The 23,533-nt window shown below is 36.7% G+C and overlaps 2 protein-coding genes across 2 annotated transcripts; one reads left to right on the top strand and one right to left on the bottom strand.

Moving 5' to 3' along the window:
* Positions 1 to 23: 23 nt before the first annotated feature.
* LOC127978781 (phosphatidylinositol 4,5-bisphosphate 3-kinase catalytic subunit gamma isoform) lies at positions 24 to 6,414 on the bottom strand. Its single transcript, XM_052583684.1, has 11 exons — positions 6,230 to 6,414; positions 3,410 to 5,403; positions 3,136 to 3,201; positions 2,835 to 3,060; positions 2,648 to 2,751; positions 2,288 to 2,434; positions 2,114 to 2,204; positions 1,872 to 2,002; positions 1,486 to 1,597; positions 624 to 781; positions 24 to 550 (listed from the first exon to the last, which is right to left on the bottom strand). Exons 2-11 carry the CDS (start codon positions 5,393 to 5,395, stop codon positions 269 to 271), a joined length of 3,303 nt encoding a protein of 1,100 aa, XP_052439644.1. The 5' UTR covers positions 5,396 to 5,403; positions 6,230 to 6,414; the 3' UTR covers positions 24 to 268.
* Positions 6,415 to 8,961: 2,547 nt separating this feature from the next.
* Positions 8,962 to 23,458, top strand: LOC127978869 (nicotinamide phosphoribosyltransferase). Its single transcript, XM_052583833.1, has 11 exons — positions 8,962 to 9,108; positions 13,495 to 13,651; positions 14,530 to 14,633; positions 14,728 to 14,856; positions 18,223 to 18,381; positions 18,630 to 18,766; positions 19,373 to 19,598; positions 19,787 to 19,906; positions 20,007 to 20,147; positions 20,459 to 20,593; positions 21,423 to 23,458. The coding sequence occupies exons 1-11, from the start codon at positions 9,049 to 9,051 to the stop codon at positions 21,534 to 21,536; spliced, it is 1,482 nt and encodes a 493-aa protein (XP_052439793.1). The 5' UTR covers positions 8,962 to 9,048; the 3' UTR covers positions 21,537 to 23,458.
* The last annotated feature ends 75 nt before the right edge of the window (positions 23,459 to 23,533 follow it).

Here is a 23,533-nt window from a genome sequence, read left to right as displayed (position 1 = left end):
GTGAAAAATATCAGCTCTTCTACTGACTTTGGCTATTTATAGCCTTTTAATGCATTTAAACAGACCCAATTCAAAATGGTATTGCACTACAGCGCAAGATAGTACAAAGACAGCAAGAAGTATTAAAAACAACATAATGCATGATGTACGTGCATTAAATAATAATATAATTTAGGTCTTTAAAAAGCAAATTTCGAAAAATACAGCAACTGAACACTTTAAAAAGTGCCATTAATTAAAAAAAAACACATAAATGTACTTTTTGTCTTCAAGTTGAACGTTTCTCCACACCTTGTTTAATGCCTAGCACCAAGTGTAGGAACCAGTTGAACTGCACCGTCCAACCCTTGTCCCTGCAGATCTCGATTTGGTCCAAGAAGTGTTGTTTGGCCTCGTCCTCTGACTGTCCGACTGTCAGTGCTTCCCGTATGTACTCAATGTCCTCCTTGCTGGACAGCTGAGGCATGCCGGTCATCATCATCATGGAGAACAGGATGATCAGCAGGTTGGTGTGGTGTCTCAGAGCCAGATATGCCTTCAGGCAAACGTTCTGTGAAGAGGAAGAGGGAGATTACGTTTAGTCACAGCAGAGGAGTCTAACAGGTGAAATAAAATGAACGTACCTGAAACTGGAGAAAATTAGGGCTGCTTTTTTTGCCCGTTGTGCACATCACATAGAGGAAATCAGGAGTCAGCACAAAAGGAACTCGCTCCTTGCTGATCCCCAAAAAACTCTTGTAGTTTCCGAGAATGTGACCGAAATCAATGTGGAAGAGGTTACCTAGTTGAAAACACATGCATTATGTTAATGCTTCTTGAACTGGTTAACTAATGAAAAATTCAGGTTTCAAGAAAGAGTTGAGCTCAAACGTCAGCATTTGCTGCATAATTGTAATTAGCATCATTTTTTTATTTTTTATAAAGCATATATCAATGCACAATGCAAGTTAATGGAAATGGCATTTTTGGTGGATGCACATTTACACAATTATTGTGTTAAAACTTGTGTATTATTTGAGCTGTGCAGCTTTTTAAATCAGAATTTTTACAGTCATTTTGTTGTTTTAAAGTATATGACATTTAATGTTGTAAAACTGGTTATAACTTTATACAGAAAAAAGTCAATAAATTATAAATTTTTTCCATACCAAAATCATATTAACATATCTTAAAAGATATATATAATATATATATATATTGTAATGTTTTTTATACTTTATTATTTCATACAACATAAATATTGTTTTATTTTATTATTATTTTATTTCAGCTTTATTTTAATCACAGATAATAGTTTTGGTTAATAATAACAAAACTGATTCACTTCAATTGTAAGTACCTCACTGTGAACCAATTTATTTATTTATTTTTTAAAGGAAGGATGAGTGAAACTACTCCCCAAATGCTATGAACTGAGCTTAACTTTCACAGAGCCTGGAATATTCCTTTAACAGCAGCAGAGCTTCCTGTAATAACAATAATTACCTGTCTCTGTGATCATTATGTTGTCATTGTGACGATCACCGATGCCCAGGACATAAGTTGCCACGCAATAACCTCCACAAGAGAACACAAAGCGTTCAACAGCCTGCTGAAACTGAAGAAGTGGTATGGGGTGAAAAAAAATGTTTCACATTTGCATTCAGCAAACATCTGACGTATGATCTAACCCCTTATCAGAATGTGAGCTCGTCCAAACCCACAGACGATGGTACACAAGTCAAGATAGACTGTTTAAAAATAGCACAATGATGTGTAGGTGCTGTGTTTAGTCTCCACAAAGGCCTCATACAGAGACACCAATGCACCAGGACGTGACCGGTTTCCTTCCTCTTTAGCACATTCAACAGTATAAATGGTAAATAACATACCTTCTCCTCGTTCACGCACTTTTCACGAAGCCACTGGCTGAGGATCTCATCTTTAAAAGCTCCGGTGTTCCCGACAGTACTTTGCTGAATGTTAGCAATAGTAGTGGCATCCTTCACTATTTCAATCATTCCTAGAAGCGGAGGATCGGGAATTCAACATGTTATGTTATCTGACTCACAGCAGGGTGGGATGCATTTACAGATCTTTAATTGCTGTTGCTTAACACATCAACCACAACTACCAATTTTATTTCCAGTGGAAATGCATCCATATGGTAACAAGGAAAGATCCAAGGACTCCAGCTCCCAAATAGACTCCATTATGAGTAAAATCTGTGAGGGAAAAAAAGCCAATTTGAAAGACACCACTGATAATGTCGATCATGATTACTAGCATGCATTTAAATGATGTCTACCTGTAATATCAGCATATCCTGACGAAGGTCATCCCCGTCTTTAAAGATTATCCCAATTGTGTCATGTGACAAGGTGGTCGGGTCAGCTCGTTTGAACTGCAGCCACAATGGTTTCTTCTTGGATGCCATCACTTTGCATTGCTCGATCTACAATTAATATATTAATTAATGGGTGCATTAGCCAGGACTGTTAATAAAAAACTGTTTCTTACTTTTAGAGGATGTTAAATAAATATTCAGGGTTCAATACAAGCTGCTGACAACACTTGTGGTCAATGGGGCCAATTAGCATGTGTAGAACTTAGAAGCACTGTAGCTTAGTAGCAACTAAAATGGAAGAGATGGTATGGTTTTACATACCACAAGTGCCCCTGCCCGTAAGCCTGGGTCATAAGGCACTTTAAAGCTGTCCGGTAACCCTGACGTCTGCAGACATTCCAGTTTCTGACGCATCTGAAAAACAACTACAGTGTTCCCGCAACATTAGATGTGTACTGCACTGGCCTACTGCCATATGCTAGGGACAAATACTGGCTGTTGTTGTCACCTTGTGCTGACACATCATACTTCTCAGCCGACATTTGCTTAATCTCACGAGTGACTTTTTGCAAGGCCTCTGTCATCTCCACTTGCTTCCTTAAGTCCTGGAGCATGGCTTCACCACAGCCACGGAGGTAAGCTTCAAGTATTACGGCATACCTCTGCTGATAGTGCATGGATTGAGCGATTTCGCTACGCAGGAACCAGAACAAGAAATGGCCAATCCGCTTACTCTGTGAAGGAGTCACAATAGGTTAAACCAAAAACACTTTAAAAACTCACTGTAGACGGATGAGGTTCTGACTTACTCGAAGCGCACGCTTGAGAAGAAACCTGGCGAGTGCACTGTCATGGTACGGTTCGAATTTTACAGCCTACAAAACAAATAAGCAGCAAAGAAAATTAAGATTCTCTGAGTTGCACAAAAGCGTCACATTACATGGCGTGGCTCATTTCATGTAAATATTCACTTTGCATGCTCATTTTAATAGCCAGCTGAAGATTTTATGTTAATGTCGAGTTGTTATGTCTGAGCAGTTATGCAAACAAAAACAACAGTGTGTTTGAATACCCGAGCCTCACCTGAACAAGCTGCAGAAGATACCGCAGGACATCGTCATCTTCAAGAGTCTCCAACTTCCGGACGGCCAATGTGCGCACATTTTCATCAGAGAAGTGGCAGTCCAGTAACTGCAACGCCAAACCCACATCAAGCGAGCTTCGGTCCCACATGGTGCTCCTCTCCAGGAGACAGTGCGTTATTGCAACAGCCTCTTGTTTGCCCCACTTAACCGAGGAAAGAAACTTCGGATAGGCTTTGGGATCCTTCATGCACTCCTGCCGAAAGTGCCAAAGCAATTCTTTGTCTTCAGAGCTGAGCGGATGCAAAGGGTCGGTGGCAATAATCTGCTCGAACTGTTTGCGCAAATGATTGGGCATCTCTCTTTGTCCTCGCTCCCCTTCCATTTCCGAATCGGGAGAATCCTTGCTCTTGGGAAGAGCCACTGGGTAGCAGTACTTGTCCAGGAGAATGGCAACAGCCATGGAGCTTTCCTTGTCCGGGTTGGTTGCGGACGTAAGTTTGTCTGCGTTAACGCTGCTGTTGTCTTCACTCTTCTCAGGCATCTTCCACATGTGCAAGATGAACTCGCCCTGCCTGAGCAGGGAGCGGTGGTCCACCATTAGCAGGTTGACATAGTATAGCAAGCGGCTCTTGTTTTTGCATTCGTTTTCCTTGGACGTTTGAGTCTGCGCTTTTCCACAGGACACCTGCAGGCTAAGTCGGGCACCTTTGGGTAAGTCCTTGATCTTTATGTTGAACTCCAACCAGGTGTTCCAGAGCACCTCCTCCGTGAAGGGTTTGGAAGTTGTCCTTTCTTGGGCCAGCAGCTGTTGTCCGTGGAAAATACTTGCTTCTACAAACACAATCATCTCGGAATTACGTGGCAGCACTGGTATGTCAATCCCCAAGATCTTCACCCTGAATTTACGATTGCAGTCCCAAAGGGAGATGGTAAACACCTTCTCGTGGTCTTTCTCAGTGATGGTCAGTTGTTCATGAGTACCAGCGACTCCAGTGCAATCATCGACCTGAGACCATTCCTCTTTTTGGACCACGTCTTGTTCTGGGTCTAGAGGATGCTCTAAAACCAAATGGATCTCTTCACCATTTTTAAGACACTGTCTGATCCAGTGGAAATCTTTGATGGCGTAGTTGCCATATAGGTATTCCTCTCTCCCACAAACCCTCAAGACAAAATCGGATTCGCTGACATCTTCCGATATGCCTAAAAGTGCTCGCTTTTTAGTGATTTTGTTGAAGAAATTTTGAAGAACCTGGACAGGCGTGTCATCTATAGACACCTTAATAGTCTGGCTTGTTGTGTCCTTGTGTATCACAACCAGGATGTGATTGTTGCTTATTTTGCTCAGCAGGTATTCAGGGAGAGGCTTTGAGGTTATCCAGGGATCCGTTGAGTAAAGTTTGGGATCTCGATCAGACAGCTCAATTTTCCGAGGGGTCAGTAGCTTTCTTCGCGTGAACTCCAGTTCGTCGTCATGGACGTTACTGACATCTGTTACATCATATCCAATTAGGTGGTTCAGAAACCGTTGATATTGAAGCGAATCCTCAGAAGGCTGCGTTCTTACAACCAGGTGAATCTTACCGACCTCTTTTCTCAATGCTTTCCAATATCTGATACAGTCAAGGGTTTGGAATACCTGCTGCTTGTCGTATATCTCATACCAGTTGCCTTTCTTCTGGTAGAGCAGCATGCAGTGGTCCGGAGAGTATTTTTGGTAAAATTCAGGGCACAACTTAGTGGTTACAGCTCTGTGCCAGATCTGAACCTTCAGCTGCTCCACTGTCCAGTTGCCAGTAACGTCCAAGTGCAATGTGTCTGGGTACTTGCTGTTTTTATCGCTGGTGGGAAGAACAAACTCTACAGCTATTTGATCCGTCGATACAGCGGAGGCAGAAGTAAACGCTTTCATCTTTCTTCTTCTCCTCTTATTTTCCTCTCTGCGAACTACTGGTGGTTCATCATCACTGGCTTGGTGTTCCATAACCAATGCTAAATTAGAAAAAGTACGTTTTTTTTACACAAAGGACTAGGGCAGCTTTTTTTTTTCATGCATATATATGAAAAGCCACCATACGCCACCATCACAATATTTTGACAATGAACAATTTTTATTCTAACTATTAACCCCACACCCATCCTGAATGTTTGGCAATGACTGCGTGACTGATACTATATATATATATATATGGAGAGAGAGAGAGACACCAGCTTTTAAAAATAACTATATAGCAGGTGCATGTGTGCTTCTAGATAAAAAAAAATAAATAAAAAGTTCCAGACCTATTCATTATGTAACACCCTATGTAATCTGAGTTAACTTTCACTTTATGCAAAAGAAGCCCTTCAAATATCATCAACAAAGAAACACACACACACACACACACACACACACATATATATATATATATATATATTGTTGATGATGTTTGAAGGGCTTACCACACTTTTGCTTCCTGCTTTAATGACTTCCCTTCATAAAGTGAAAGTGTATATATATATATATATATATATATATATGTATAAAAATTAAGTTAGCAAATAACGCAATAGGAATGTCACTGCAATCAATTTGTTTCCTACACTGACCAGTTTGCAAGAGTAAACTGAAAGAAACATTTCCATGTTGTAGAAACACACAGCAAATACGGAAGTTTCTTAAAATAATAACACTGAAAATTGTGTCATTTAGAATGAAAACACAAGATATTCATCTATGGTGCAAGGTTATTGTTACACAAAATAATAAGACAAACTAATTGTAACACTGACAGATCAGAAGTAACGGTTTTGCCGGAAGAAAATCGTTAAAACTCACCGTTCAGCAAACGCAGAACCAATGACCCTGAAGGCGTTCGGGTGAAAATTTATGCATGGATGCAATGAAACTCAGTACAGTCAACACAAATATCAGCAGTTACAGTCCAAAAGAAACACGATCTTTCACAGAAGTGCGTTTCCTCTCAACTCCACATCTGATCAGACGCATGACGGATTCAGCGGCTTCTCCCATTGGTCTGACGCTTTTATTGTGTCACTCTCTACACTGAAGAATAGCATGTGTTTTTTAATGCAATGGTGTTTTGCATAGATAACACGGGTTTTCGATATTATAACGATACGGATTTAAAATGCAAAGTTGTTTTTGTTTTTTAATGAATTTTAAATTCATCAAGCTTTCCAGCTCATTCACTCAAGTGATGAAGAACTGTTTAAATGCTTTGCCCTGACCTTATATTGTTCATTTATATCATGCACTGACGCATTATTTGGATTGGCTTTGCATTAACAACCCCTCAGCATTATTTGTCAATTTTTGTATAGTATTTCTTATTAGAAAAATTGCTAAAGGATATTTGTAATTTTAGAAGGGAGATTTGTGTTTTAATTTAGTTGTTTACATGTCAACAACACAAAATCTGATGCAAGCAAAGACTTAAGATAAAATTAAAGTTTTAAGTCCATTTAGACATTTCATTTGCACAGTCAACATTTCACTATAATTACTTGAGCAATGATGTCCTCTGGTGGTGTGTTAGAGGCACACATTTATAATTTAGAATTATTCATTGAAATTTTGACATCTCATTCACACATACGGGTTAGGTTAGGTTAGGTTAACCCATCCACATATTATATGTGTGATAGTGATGGCAAGTATTGTAGTATATATATATATATTTTTAATATTCTTTAAAGTTTATGGTATACTGTCAGCAACTGTGGTGTTGGTGTTTGGCCTTTGGCCATATATATTTATTATATAATAATAATATTATTTACATTAATATTATAATAAGATTTATATTAGATTTATATATTACAATAATCATCATCATATTTATTTATTTATTTAAATAAAGGTAGAAAATCCAGTTGCTGTTCCCATGCTTTAAAGCGTCTGACCGTCCAATCGGCTGTAAAAGTTGGATCAGCAACTAATGCATTTCCTTAATGTTTGTAACCAACAAAATCTGCAGATTTGCTCATTTATTACTAAGGTCACTGGGTATTTTCCATGGCCTCTGTGGCTCCCCCTCTGTCCGTTATATGTAACTGCAGTCACTGATCTGTAAAACTGACGTCACTTACATACCCTTGCGCACAGCCAATCAGAAAGCGGCTACAACAGAGTTTGAGGCGGTGGGTCCTTCTTGACGTCATTGACAGCTCAGCCAGAGATTGGTCAGACCTTCCCATTAAAGTCATACAGTAGGCAAAGAAATTCCATTGAGTTAGCAGCAGTCATTACACTGGTTGGAGCATAAGAAACCCTTCTGAAAAAATATATTTTATTCATATTTTATTCTATGCCCTTTGTAGAGGACGCCAGGACTAAGTTATTAAAAAATAAACAGACATGAAAAGGCATGTAGGAAAAATAAATCAATAAATTATCCACCAATCAGTTTTTAGGTTTCAGGCTATTTTTAACCAAACTTTGCACAAAGATTGCTTAACTTTGCTATGAAAGATGCGACAAAATGATTATGCTACTGTACTTTATGGAATATTGTATAAAATGTCTATAAACTGGTATTCCCATTCTATAGAATGTATCTATATATTGCATCTTATTAGCATTTTAATGTGTTCTTGGAGCAAACCATAATGAATAAAGAAGTGCAATAATGGAATTGTAATTAGTATAATATTAAGAAGACCTCATATTTCACAGGAATATTAATCTATCATTTATTTCCATATTTACTTGTTGTGTTTCCCCAAAATGGCTGATTAACATGCTGTTTGTCCTGGTGTCCTCTACAGAGGACATGTATAAAAATTATGCCCTGTTTCGTAACAAAAAGTCAAATTCCGATTTGAAACCCCATAACATTTTATTTAAAGATATTTATTAATGACAAACTATTTAAAAATTATCAAATAACTGCAAAACATTATCATATTTCCCCTAAGAGTGATAAATTTGATCATTCTGTCAATATCAGTTATATTTAAAGACCAAGGAGAGGATTGTGATGATTTATGATCAAACCCCCAAACATTTGTGCTATATGCAGGACATCCAAATTATGGCATTTATGGTTTTAGACAAATTCACTAAAATATGATTTCCTTTACAGAGAAGTGTATGCCTGGGTCCCAGGATATATATATATATATATATATATATATATATATATATACAGTATACAGGGACGTCCTTTAAACATATGTCAAAGAAATGTTTTTAAAATATACAACTTCCGTTACAGGAAATCTTTTTAATAAAAGGCAAATTAGAAATTAAATAAAAGGCATAAATAAGGGAAATGAATACGAAAACTAAATGTAAAAAATAAAATAAATATCCAATATATAATAAAAAAAATAGTAAAGCAAAACATAAAATTAAGGATTTTCTAAATTATTACATTTCTCTCTTAGAACTTTCTAAATTAAACTTTAATTAAATTTTTTAATTTTAATTTAATTTAACTTTCTGTTTTATCACCTTGCCGCGCCCCCTGCAATGACGTCTAAGTCACCTTGTCCCCTGATTGGCCAGCCCACCCCATTCGGTCCCGCCCACTGTGATTCCGTCATCCTCCCTCCTCAGCGACGGGGGTTGGTTGAGTCGGCGCGCTGGAAAAGGAACAACAGACTGACAGACAGCAGCGCGTCGAGGGAAAGATGGAGCAGCCCACTCTCGCCGTGGACTTCAATTTCTTGTTAGCTACCGACTCCTACAAGGTGAGCAGAGAGCCCCCGCCCGGCCCGGTTTGCTGTTGTATACCGGTGAACCCGTAAGTGACAGGAGAATGAGGGAAAGTGAACGAGGAGTGAAGGTTGTTTCATCCTTCAGGCCGTTAACGGTTAAATCGGTATCAGTCAGGTCGGTAGGCCGAGTGTGTGTGTGAGGATAAACGACAGGTACATCTTCATCGCTGTTCTTCTGAGTAGAATATGTGAGTTTATGTCGGTAATAACGGATAACGGGAGTCACGGGCCCTGGTGGGGTATTAACGTTATTTCTCTTCAAAAGCAAAACTGAAAGCGCTTGGTTTCTCAGGAAATGAATGTAACGTTAGCCTCCTGCTGATGGGTGTGCTACTAACCTACTAGATCTAACCTATTAGTGATTATACGTGATTTAATCAAGAACAGCACCGGGTTGACTCCATTTCAGATATTGCTGAAATAATCCGGTTTCAAAATGCAACAGATTCACTGTCATTGTAGTGTAAGACGATGCGATGTGTTTTATGAAATATTATTTATATGCTTATAGTCTGGACCACAGTGTACATTCTGATGTACGTTATATGAATATGACATATAGTAGTAGCCCATGTCCTGTGTGTAGTGCACACATAAGGCCTTATGTGTAGTCTATCACTGTTATTATAATATGCCAAAGTTAATAATTGTGAAAACCAAAATTAGGCTATAACAGATTTGTATGACAATTTTTTTTATAAATATCTAAAATACAACTCACAACAGACCCGGAAGAGAAGACAATGCTGAATAAAGTCGTATTTTTTTTTTTAACCCAAAATGTATTTTCAATGTATTATTCATTATATCTAAAGTGCTGTGTGACATAACAAGATGCTGAATCATGTGCAAAAACTGTTGTTGAGCCCTTCCAACATACGAGGCAACCAAAGTGATTATCATTCGGTTTAAGAAATGAAAAAGCAAGTATTTTATAACCATTATATCTTTATTAAATCTTAAATTATTAATTGTATGCCATTTTTACTTTGCCGTCCTGAAGCTATGGATATGGTCTCATCTAGGTTTTATCAGTGTTTTCTTTCACCAGTGCTGCTAGAGGACGGGAGTGGATGCCTTTGTGTTTTATCCTCCCACCACGAATGTAATAGGATTCTCGTGTCTTGCATTGAGGCTGATGACACATTCATTTAGCCTTTTAAGGGATGCTTCATTACTTAAGGATCCTGCAGATGTCAATGGAGGGAAGAGATCATGGGTGGAAAATGGCTGGTTGTTCATTATTTACTCAGTCAACACTACACTCTATTTTCCGTGTGTCTTTTTGATAGTATGTTGATTTTCTGAGACTTGTTTTAGGAGTGTGTCCATGAGCTCTGCTTTTGACCTTGTGATGCTACTCTTGACGTTTAACGGTCGGCATTTACTCTCCATTCAAGGTTATGGCTCTGATAGAAACAGGGTGAAACTGTGGAATCAAGTAGCTGTAGAACAAGAGGCAATGAGAAGGAAGTAAAGGTGACACCAGGAATGAGAAAGGGGTTGAGAAATGAGAAACGGTCTAATGCTCTGAGTAAATGAAAGCATACGATTGTTCAGCAATCATATATAGTTCTCTAGAAACCTGAAGAATAAGTGTTCAGAGTTCAACAGCAACCATCCACTCCCATGAAGCTTTGCAAATGATATAATGAATGGGTGACACTCTCAAACTGTGCTAGAAAAATAAAACAAACATAATCAGATTGGGAGGAAAGTTCTGTTTTATACTTCAAAATTTCAGGTTTAAGTGTTGCTTGCCTTTTATTTGTAGTTGCTTGTAAAAATGTACTATCAGTTTCTGAATAAAAATTCAGCTCTTTTGTGTACTGAAGTACAAATGAATCTTATAAAGGTTTCAGATTTTATACTGTACCTTGCATTAAGCATAAAACATGTTAATAGACAGCAGGTAAACATACTTAATGTCAGTTTATGTTTTCTTTTCAGTTTACACAGATACTTTTCAATTACTACGCTGAAAGTAGAAAAATATCTAACAGCTGTTTAGTGGAAAAAAAACACATTGAAATTTCTCGCTGTTTGTATATTTACAATTTTATATTTAATCATAGTTTTGATTTGACTAATTCTTGTGTAGCTTATTTGTTCATAAATGAGTTTTGTACTTCCTCGAATAGTTTGCTTCGCATCAAAGCTTTAATGTGAATCATTTTAGAGCTCGATGGTTTATGGCTTTATTGGGGAATCGTTTGAAACCCCTGTGGAGAAGATGAATAGGAAAGGTCTGCTGCATGTGTAATGTTGATTGACCAGTCGATACGCACATCAAGTTTGGCATCAGAGAAGACGTTTGCTGGGTTTGTGTTAACAATTCTATCTGGTATTGCATCTTTCCTCCTTTATCCTCAATTGTCAACATCACAATGGCATGCTTATGTTGTCCAGGAGATTTTAGGCATAACTGACTAATTGGTCCGCTTGGGAACATCACATCAAGTCTGGTTAAAATCTGGCTTGTTCAATTTTATAACCGGTTTACAACGTTTCACTTTCATTTCAGTTTGCCACACCATAAAATAGCTTCTTATACAGCCTCCGTGGCCTTGATCTGAAGCCTACTCTGGCAATTTCGTGTCCCTTGTGCACACAGCCAGTTGTTGCGCATGCATGGACCACATGCACCTGTTCCAGAAGGGAACCTCGAACTGCCCTTTGAGCCAGAGAGGGAAAAGCTGCCTGAAATTTGCTCTTGGGGTGCAGGGAGTAACAACAGTAGCTGTCAGGCAGGATAACCATGAGGGTGTAACCTTTCTCAGGCTGGCCTGTATGCAAGAGATCAGCCAAAAAGTGCCAGGGAAAGGTCATCATGCACAAAATATAAGTGAGCTTAGTAGGTTGTCTTTGATATCTTGTGTAAGTGTAGTCATGTTGTCAACATAGGATGTATTTATATCACAACTCTTTGAAGAGCAAGAGGGCAAACAGGATTATTTTACTCTTTGTGTATCTATATAAAACTAGTGATGTGCAATAAATATCGGCTGATATTTAAGACGCATCTTGTCTGTAAAGCCGGTTCCGTAATTTGTGTGATTTCACGTGGAGCTGTCTTTACTACACAGAGCCGTTTGCGCAGCTTAACAGGGAACAACGTAAATGCTGCTCCATGTGAAATCACGCAAGTTTAGAGATTTACCGCTGATTACAGAACTGGCTTTAAATGTGCATTAAATATCGGGCGATATTTATCGTGCATCCCTAGTAAAAAAAAAAAAAAAAAGTTGCTTGTGCAAAACTCACTATCACGATTCTAGAATCTTGTTGGTTATTGCAAGGACGTTGCTAAAAAAAAGCATTCAACAAATAAGTAGCCTAGTCTAAATAACTACAACCTTTTATTGCACATTTGAGTGCAGCACTCCATATTCACAAGTTCATACGTTTGATTAGAAATTGTGTGGGTCTTTTTTTCTTTTAACTATTAAAGCTGAAAAATGCAGTTTCTGTGGTTCTAGTGTTTTTGCAAACACTCCTAACACTTTTATGATTGTTCTTATCTTTACAAAAATGTCCTATTTTATCTAGGGCTTGACAGTAAAGATTTAACATGCATGGCAAGAAATTGTTTACTCCACAAGTTTGGCGTAAACATTTAATCAGTCCTCCATCTTGTATTAGCACCACCAATATTTGCCCTTGTTTAACCCCATTTTCTATCTCTGTGTATTTTGCCAAGTCTAGAATACTTAAGTATATTACAGTTTTTAACTCGGACACTAGCGTAAACGTAAAGTTGAATGTGCAGCCTTTCAAAGTATACCCCATTTACACATGCACTGTAGAAAGCTTCATCTTTGTTCAGCGTTTGCTCTTATTTTTCTCCAGAAAGGTAGTGAAAACATCACAGAAGTAGTCCATGTTATTCCAGTGGTTCAACTTGAATTATCTGAAGTGATGGGAATGCTTATAACAACTATATTCAGTATTGTCTTTTCCAACGCGCGTTCACAAGAGCTTCTTCTCAGGTCCACAACGTGACATGCATGCTTAGGCTGTCTGTGGAGGAACAGAAACCTCTCTGATGTAATTTAAAATATCTTCAATTGTGTTCCAAAGATGCATGAAAGTCTTAGGGTATTGGAACAACATGAGAGTGAGTAATTAATGATACATTTTCATTTATTTGGTTTACTGTACCTTTAACGCATCAGTGTTGGTAGATCAACTAGATCATAACCAATAACCGTCTGAATTACAGAAAACTTTGTGGACTAAGATGCACCTAGGCTTGTTGACATCATTACCAAATCACAGCTGTGCCAGAGGATGTTGTGTTGTTGTTGTGTGGATTTTTCTATTTATGAATCGTAACATGTTGTAATTTCTTTCTTGCAGGTCACACATTACAAACAGTATCCACCCAACACCAGCAAGGTGTACTCTTACTTTGAGTGCCGCGAGACGAAGACCGAACCTACCAAGCTCAGAAAAGTCAAATACGACAAAACGGTCTTCTATGGGCTTCAGTACATTCTCCAAAGATATTTAAAAGGTATGTAGGATGTGGCTGACAGCATTGATTTGAGTTGCAAAATATAATAATATTTAATAATATATTTTGGGTTCTGTTCACACTCAAGAATGCAGCCTGCTGTAGTCAGTTCTCTCTTAAGCAGCCAGAAAAATAATAACATTGTTTGTTCCAACAGGAAAAAAAATTACTTTCTCATGATGTAGCCAGTGTTAACTGACCAAACTCGATGGTAGATTTCTAGGCTAAAAAAATAGCGGTTTGAGGTTAAGTCTTGTGACTAGCAGTCTGGTTTGAGTTTGAGCAGTCTCATTCTCGCATGGAGTTTAGTCTGTTTTTACATTGAAAAAGATTTCATGGTGCGATAGAGTGAAGGCTTTAAAAGTCGTGTGATAAAATTAATCAAGACAATTGAACATCTGCTCTCTCACCCACAAAACACAGCTTCCCGAAGCAGCCCTGGTCACAGATTCATGCATTTATGGTAGACTAATAAATACCAAAGTTGCACTACTTCTGTTTCTGTTGTTGTCTCCAGTTTTTTTTGCTTGAATTTTACTACTATTTCCTAAAGAAGCGCAGATGCCTTAGATACTATAAATCTAGTTCCCATCTGTAAGTCACAGTATCTAGTAAATGAATACATAAAAAAATATTATTTTTGAGGATACTGTGCCTTTAAGACAGTTTGTGAAATCTTTTTAATGTACTTTTGTGAGAAAGCAGCAATGAACTCATGGAAGAGTCCCTTAATGCAATAAAGCAAGTATGTTGGAAAATGTGCAATTACTCACAAACAGTGACACAGTGTCTTTTTATACATGAATTGTTCAGCCACTTCCTTGAGGTTTGTGTTATTTCTCGTCTCACAGTTGTCCCGTCTCTTTTTGCACTCACAGGACAGGTCGTCACAAAAGAGAAGATTCAGGAAGCAAAAGAGGTGTACAGGGAACACTTCCAGGATGACGTGTTCAATGAAAAAGGATGGAATTACATTTTGGAGGTACGTTGAAGCTCCCCTCTGTGACATTTCTGTATGTTTTAGGGATCATTCGTCAGAGATGTTCAGTCACGTCACTTATGTTGCATCTCTGCAGAAATACAATGGTCACCTGCCCATCGAGATCAAGGCTGTGCCGGAGGGAAGCGTTATCCCGCGTGGGAATGTGCTGTTCACCGTAGAAAACACAGATCCGGAGTGCTACTGGCTCACTAACTGGGTAGAGGTGAGGCATGACCCTAAACTTAAACACTTATCTAAAGCGACTCACTCTACATTCTAAGTTTACATTTTGTCAGTATGTGTTTAATTCCCAAAGGATCACATATAGATGACATTAGTTTCTAGTGGTCCACCGATATATCGGCCGATATTTGGCATTTTCAAATATCGGCTTCGGCCGATGAGTTTTTCTGCTTGGCCGATGTGTTCGAGACTTTTATTAAAATTTAATTATATTAAAAATGAACAGATTTTTTGTTATGTATTGAACATTGTTGTTGAGTTCCACTGATTTAGAAAACATAAAGGTAACATTATCCATCTATAGATGGATAACATGCATGAAAATGTGTCTTATATTGTATTAATGACTTGTGAGTGTCTAGGAAAGATAAAACATTATTCAGAGATCAGTTTTACACTACATGCAATTGTTGTCCAGCAAAAGTATGTTTGAATTAAAATTAGAAAATCAAGAATCAAGTCTATTCTAATGAATTCAATAATAATAGAATAAATAGTTTTTTTTTATTTTTATTTTTTTACATTTTTACATTAACAAGGCACTATGGAATATTTTATTTTTTCCCCTAAATTGTGTTTTCTGTATAAATTCTGTATAAATACTTAAATATTGAATTCCATTGGTATTTCTGGATTCAATTTGAGGGGTTTAATTACATTTTAATGATAAAAATCATGTCTAGTTACTAATTAGTAAATTAATTATTACTGATGATAGTATAAAAAGTTACTTTTTCATTCAGTGTTGTTTTTTTATTTTTGTATTCTGTTTTATGATTTATGAGCCAACAGGAATATTTAGTAAAAAAATCTATGGAGATTATAATTCCAGAATCCTTAAAACTACCAATTTTTTCTATACTATGTACTTGTTTTCTTTGTATTTATTATTAAAAACAAAACCTGCACTAGACCAACCGAGACCTGTCACAGAACTAACATATTATTGCCCTGGTTTTGATTTCCTCTGTTGTCCTCATTTGCAAGTTGCTTTTGATACAAGCTTCTGCTAAAAGTCTTAATGTAAATTGCATTGCCATTTTAACCATTTTGTAGAGGCAAATTGAAAGAGGAATTATTCAGTCATGATAATCTAAATTCCTTTGGCACTGTATATTAGCTGCGGGACACAGATGTAATGAATCACTAGTGGAGTAAACAGTAAGGTGCGCATTTTGGCAGCACAATCCTCATTTGGTTCATAATTCAGAAGAATTGTATATAATTGGGCTTGTAGTTGACATTTTTCTCTGTAATTAATGACTACAGTGTTTTCCAAACATGTGCAAAAAGTGACATGTCATGCCACACAACTCCCTCGTTAATATTTACCTTCAAACCTGCTGAATCATGCTGACAGTCTGACATCCACGTATACAGTCGAGGGAACGATCGCTAGCTTTCCTTCTACTCTCTGCATTTTGAGTATCAAATCAGCTTTATTTGAGTGCTTTCACAGATGACTCGGAGGGCTTTGAATGTATGGCAAATATGTTGTCATGCTTAGCTGGTAAATTTAGACTGTGTGTGTGTGTGTGTGTGTCTGTATGCCCTTGGCTCTCAGTACACACTGTCTTCACATATCTATTCTCCAGTGATGGCAAACACGTGTCTACTTTTTTTATGATGATCATGAGAAGGCACTGAGGCTTACAAGTCGCTGAACTCTTAATAGACTTCTCCGACTCCGAAGACGACATTTTACTGAGAATTAAAGTATTTAATATTTCTCTTAAACCTCCATCCTTTGTGTTTTTTAGGTGGAGATAATCTCTTTATTTGTGATCGTCACATACTGACACGTTGCATCATAGTTTGGCTTTACAGGCATGTAAACAAGTGACCCTGGCACTAAAGATAATCTCTGACGGCAGGATGCACATCTGAGCACAAACACCGATTTTGGGCTGCGTTGATCAGACTTAATGACATTAAGTATAACGTTTACTTGCTGAAGGTGCTGAAAACTCACAGATCAATGTGAGAAAGCTGTTTGGATCACTTTGCAGTCAGATAAATTCGGACTAGCTTGCAGATGAATCACTTCAAGTCCGTGTTTGTCGGTCTAGCTTCTTTATTCACACCAAATTTCAAGTGTCCAATTTGAGTAAAAATGGTTTTCAACAACTTTCAAATCAAAAAGGCTGTTTTAATTGTATAAAAATTCAGCGTGACAAATATTTTTGCAGATTTGTAATTAGTTTAGAAATCTGTTCCCCCCAAAAAAGACATTTGATAGCAAAAAAATTAGGACAACCATAAATATTTTATATAATTTAAATAATTAATTTTACTCTAAAAATAACAATGATATGTCATATATATATAATACATACATTATATATAATACATTTAATAATAATTTATATTTATTATATTGAATTAATAATAATTTTTATTACTAATTTGTTATGAAGTACTCAATATGTAATTTAAATAATTTAATGTAATTTTAAATCTAAATTATGTGTAATTACTTTTATTAATGTAATAATTATTACTTTTATTATAATGAATTAATAATAACAATTATTGTTATCATTACTAATTTAATTAATTAATGTTAACATCTTATTAGGTTTCATCAGTGCATTTTTCTTTTCTCTTATTTTCGATTGACAGTTGTATTAGGTTATTTGAGCTATTGACTAATGTATTCTGGTTGTTTTTAGAAATTGGAGACTTCATGCCCACTTTTCATGATCCAATCAGTTTCTAATGGACAAAATCAAATCCCATCCAGCATTTTTTTTCACTGAATATCATGTATCACTTAGAAATGCATTACTTTAAGTAAAATGGGTTGTGACTTTGATTGACAATGAAAAATATCAGTAAGAAATGAGGATAGTGGAGGTTTTATAGCCAATTCAGAACAGAAAACCCTCCAAAACAGTGATTGCATTAAAAATCACTGTCCAAGAATCTCACGTCAGATGAATTGAGTCCATGTGATTGGGACACTGGGATGTTCTTGTGCCCAAAGAGCGCCAGATCCTAGCAGATTATATGTGCAGTATGATAATATTGACTTGACCCGCTGGTCTTCAACAAAGCATTTCTGCCTGACATCCTCTTGTTTGAGTCCAGCAAACCCTGTGTGCAGTCGCTGTGTTGACTCTGTGACACATTCCCAAAGCTCTCGCCTCACATCGAGATTCAGGTTATTTTTGGATTCAGGTTCAAGCTTGACTACACTTTTTTTGTTTTTGAGTTCCAAGATATTTGTCACTTTCAGATGTGACAATACAAGACGAGGTGCATTAGGGGGAAAACTCACAGGAAGTGTTCACACATGTATGTTAATAGCTGAGGTTACAATGATGGAAATTGGTCTTCTCAACAGACTATCCTGGTTCAGTCCTGGTACCCCATCACCGTCGCGACAAACTCAAGAGAGCAGAAGAAGATCCTGGCCAAATATCTCATGGAGACGTCAGGAAGCCTGGAAGGACTGGAATATAAACTGCACGACTTCGGCTACAGAGGGGTTTCATCACAAGAGGTGACATTTAATGAGTTGCTACACTAGTGCTAAAAGCTCAGAGAGACTGGTTACTGTTAACCAAACCCTACAAATCTGGTTTAAGAACATGCTTGGAATGTCTAAGATGAAGCTCTAACTCAGAAATGTCATAGCATTTAAATTGTAAATACCAAGAAATGTATACATACCGTGCACATCCTCCATCCTGTAGTCTGATGGTTTTGTTTCTGCACTAGCTGTGTGTTTTAATTATGTTTCCGTTTCAGACGGCTGGTATCGGTGCATCTGCACACTTGGTAAACTTCAAAGGAACAGACACCGTGGCCGGGATCTGTGTAATCAAGAAGTACTACGGCACCAAAGACCCGGTTCCTGGTTTCTCAGTACCAGCTGCAGAACACAGGTGCAACAACTAAGAGTTTGATGATAGTTAATCACATAGCTTTAAGGAATCTTTTAAGATGATGTGGCCCAATGCATTCTGGTTAGCTGGTGCCGCATCATCACACTTCTCATTCCCTGCCCTGTACCAGGAGCTGACAGCCCCCTGTCACATAATTAGCAAAGACCAGTGTTTCTTCTCACATTTGCAATAGTTTCAGTAGTGCTTTTGAAATGTAGTCGTTTTGACATGCAATACACTGTACAATGCTGCCACCTAGTGGTAGATATCAAAACATGAAACCATTTTTTTTTGCAATTTTATAATATAAATTTTGTATATACTATACATTTTTAATTAAAATAGTGTTATTTTAACCTGTAATGCTAACACACAGTTGACTTGCCAGAAAATTGCATAAGATTAAGAATATTTAATAATAGTAATAATATATATAGTTTGTCTGTAATTCTGTCAGATAAGCTATGTTGTTAAATGTGAATAATTAAATGTATAATTTTTTTTAAATCTGAAGTTAATTGTTGGAAAAAGTTCTTAAGCTAATAGTGGTATTAGTGATAATAAAACGGTGTAATAATAATAATAATTGTGTTTTTTGTGTTGCAGCACAATCACTGCCTGGGGAAAGGACCATGAGAAGGATGCTTTTGAACACATCATCAAGCAGTTCCCGTCTGTCCCCGTGTCTATCGTCAGCGACAGCTACGACATCTACAACGCCTGCGAGAAGATCTGGGGTGAGGACCTGAGGGGTCTGATCGAGATGAGGAGCGCAGACGCCCCGCTGGTGGTCCGACCGGATTCGGGAAACCCTCTAGACACAGTGCTAAAGGTAGGCATTGTTGCATCAAAAATCATATCAACTGTGGCTGGCAGTTGATTAATCATGCTTTAATATTATATTTTTTCATGATATGGTTGTGTTTGTTTTTTTTACGCAGCTCGTCTCAAATTTTTACTTCGTTTCAAAGCGTAGAGTGATATGCATGTCCATTAAGTCTATTAAGTCTTATTTTCCAGGTCCTAGAAATTTTAGGAAGGAAATTTCATCCAGTTGAGAACTCTAAAGGCTATAAGGTGCTTCCACCCTACATCCGAGTCATTCAGGGTGACGGTGTGGACATCAATACTTTACAGGAGGTGTGTATGTTGTCCATCTCACAACAGAACCATGACTGTATGGTATACGAGCTCCTGAGGGTTTAAACTCGTCCTGTACCTGTTTTATTGTGTTATACAGATTGTGGAGGGCATGAAAAAGCACAGATGGAGCATTGAGAACATCTCGTTTGGCTCAGGAGGAGCTTTGCTGCAGAAAGTGACTCGAGATCTGCTCAACTGCTCTTTTAAGTGCAGTTATGTGGTGACGAACGGACTGGGCGTAAGTGTCGACTAATGGGAGCGTTTTAGCAGTGACTCTATAGTTTCAGTGCAGTTACATGCTTCATCTTTATATGCATATATGTGCATTAAGAAAATGAAGCTATTTTGAACAACTCTTGTAATGTCAATGGTGATTCTCATAAAATATTCTCATTTTTAACACTAAGAATGTAAAATGTTGATACCGTAACGTAGCATAAATTAAAGTAGATTACAGCACATGTGATGTATAAATAAATACCATATATATATATGTACATCAATATTGAGAAAATAAATTTTTCATTAATATGATGTTATTAATTTCAGGTAAACGTCTTCAAAGACCCTGTTGCAGACCACAACAAGAGGTCAAAGAAAGGTCGCCTTTCTCTTCACAGGACGCCTAGTGGAAATTTCGTTACTCTGGAAGAGGGCAAGGGTGATCTGGAGGAATACGGAGAGGTACATGACTAAAAATTAATCCATAAAATTTGACTTTTGACTTCATACAAATGAGAAGAATATTTTTTCACTTCCAAGTCCTTATCAAGTTTGATCCTGAAAGTTTTAAATGGTATAACAAAGGTCTTAACTGTTATTTTAAGAGGTCTTAAAGAGGTCTAATGTGATTTAATAAACTTCAAAAGGCTAGGATTTAATTGAATATTCTGCATTTTCAGAGCAGTTTGCAACCAATGAATTATATGCATTTATTCCAAACGGTCGCTTATGATTTACTGTTGATAAATTATTAAAATGTTATATTGTAAAATGTTATAGATAGATGTGTATTTTATCGCTCTCATTTGAACGAGCAGCTGAAAGTAGTTAAACACTTGACATTTCAAAATAAGAGTCCTAGAATAGTTTGGACTTGTTTATAATTAAATTATAATAACGTATAAAATATATAATAAACTGTATCTAACATTTAATTTGACATTAGTTCTTGTTGCTTCTCTGAAATAATATTATTTAACATGCTTAGATGCTGTTAATTGGCTTTTATTAAACACATAATTTCAGCACAATCCAATATCGTTTAACCTATAATTTTTACATATGTATACATTAGTTTCAATACACATGCATATTTAATAAAACATGTCTTAAGTATTTATAAATATAAACTTGCTTTAACCCTGTTTTGTAATTGAATGCATACTTGATTAATGAATTAAAACAATATATTTTTTGATATTGTGAGGCTTTAGTTTGATTTTAAAATCCTGATAATTGCATATGATCATCTTGCGAGTTCATTTTGACTTTTTCCTTTGTCCCCTCGCAGGACTTGCTGCACACTGTGTTCAGGAACGGGAAGATTGTGAAGAAATACACCTTCGATGAGGTCAGAGACAATGCCAAGCTGAAGGAGAGCGAATTGGAGGAACTGCTGCTCTGAGCGTGTTTCCCATCAGCCCTCTCTCTGCCCACACCCACCGAGAGACGTGAGGACACACAGTTACCCCGACGTTCAGTGTGCAGAGCTGTTCTATGTTTCTGTCTACGCTTCAGTGTCTCTTTCTAACGGCAGATGAGAGCAGTTATCATGCTATTTAAATCATTTAACTGTCTATTTGACCAAGTGTGCTACTGATCACACGTCTTTGCAGGAATGGAGACGTTTATGTGTGCGTATAACGCGAGAAGATTTCGCTTAGCTTGACTGTAGGACTGAATGGTAATCGTTCTGTGTTTGTTGAATGTGAATGTTGTGTGTAGGGTTTATCACTTTATTATAAAGGATTGATTTATTCCTTTATGCAAAGGAGACGGCTGAACTAGAGGGATACTTTCGTTGGCCTTGTGTTTATTTTATGTTATTTCTGGTTTTAGTTGAATAATGAAACCTAAGAGGGCATGTTTAGGTCAGATTTCCACCTAAAATCAAGAGGACGAAAAAGAGAAACTTCATTTTGCATAAAGAAATTAGCATTTTTGCATTATTTTCATGATATTTAAGGACATCTTACCACCAATACCCATTACTCTATTGTGTGCCGATATTTTTATTTTATTTTTACAGTAATTTCAGACATTTTCAATGGTAATTTTCATTAATTGTTCTCTGGAAATATTAAATTGTTACTGTAAATTGTTTAATTTCCATAAGTAAAAAAAAAATCTAAATCAGCATAAATTAAAGGCTGTACAGCAAACATACTGTGTAACTAATGAAATAAATAATAATAATAATTATATATATATATATATATATATATATATATATATATATATATATATATATATATATATATATCATGCCATTGCATTATAGTAGTAATGGGAATTTATGGGCTTAATTTAAAAGTAGGTTTTGTTTCCTTTATGCAAAATATAATTTCATATTTCTTTGGATTTTTGGGGTGAAATATGATTTGGACGTGTTCTTGACAGGATTCATCCAAATATAATATACTCTTTCAGGTCTGCGGAGAACATTATCCAGATTTGCCCAACATGTTAAATGCTACATCAATGTAAACCTGACAGATTTAAGTCAACCAAAAAAAAAAAAAAAAAAAACTTTTTTTTTTTTTTTTTTTTTTTTTTTTTATTACTCACTACAGCTCTTTATTTGAAAACACCAGTTTTAATAAACAGTGGGGATCATTTTAAAAGAGTTTAGTTTTACTGTTTTCTATACCTAGAGTTCCAAACTCCACATTAATAATTTTTTATGACATACGTAAATAGCGCCAGTTACCGTAGTAAATATCCACAGTCAGAATAATGTGGCCAAACTGCCTTCTCTCTCGTATATATCGGCGTAGGTGTTTGTTTTGAGAGCTGGCTTCTTATTTGTGCAAGTAGAGATCTGTTTTTATTTTTGTCTAATGTCTATTTTGTACCAACAGAAAATTCATGTATCCGTTACGTTCTGTGGAAGACTGATGTTGCTCACACAGTTTCTGGCATGTGTGTGTGTGTGTGTGTGTGTGTGTGTGTGTGTACATGTTTGATTGACAACACTTATAATTTCAATGATGTTTTTTATGTATATGTTGGGTCTCATTTTTCTTTCAACCTCTTGGGATATTTTAAAACTAAGATGACTGATGCCATTTTGACAGGATATTGAAACAACGACAACAGTGTATCCTGAAATTTTGCTGAAATGTTGTTATTATTTCTTTTCCTTTTTTATGGAATAGCGGAAAAGATGAAACCATTCCCTTTTATAGCTGCTGTAAGGACAGTAAACAGTTTCTCAATGCACTAGCCTTCAAACTAGTAATGAATCACTTCATTTTGATGACGAATTTAAAACTGTGTAAAGGAAAATTCGTGTTAAAGTTTCAATAAAAAGCAATATCATACGGATTTGAGTTTGGGTTTTATTTCTCTGGATGCAGTGATCAACACACGGTCATTTGTTTTTAAAAATAAGCTGTTTGG

This window comes from Carassius gibelio, chromosome A4 (assembly GCF_023724105.1).
Source record: "Carassius gibelio isolate Cgi1373 ecotype wild population from Czech Republic chromosome A4, carGib1.2-hapl.c, whole genome shotgun sequence".
In the NCBI taxonomy this organism is placed as follows: domain Eukaryota; kingdom Metazoa; phylum Chordata; class Actinopteri; order Cypriniformes; family Cyprinidae; genus Carassius; species Carassius gibelio.
The sequence above is the reverse complement of the archived record's forward strand: the minus strand, read 5'-3'. Positions and strand labels throughout refer to the sequence as shown.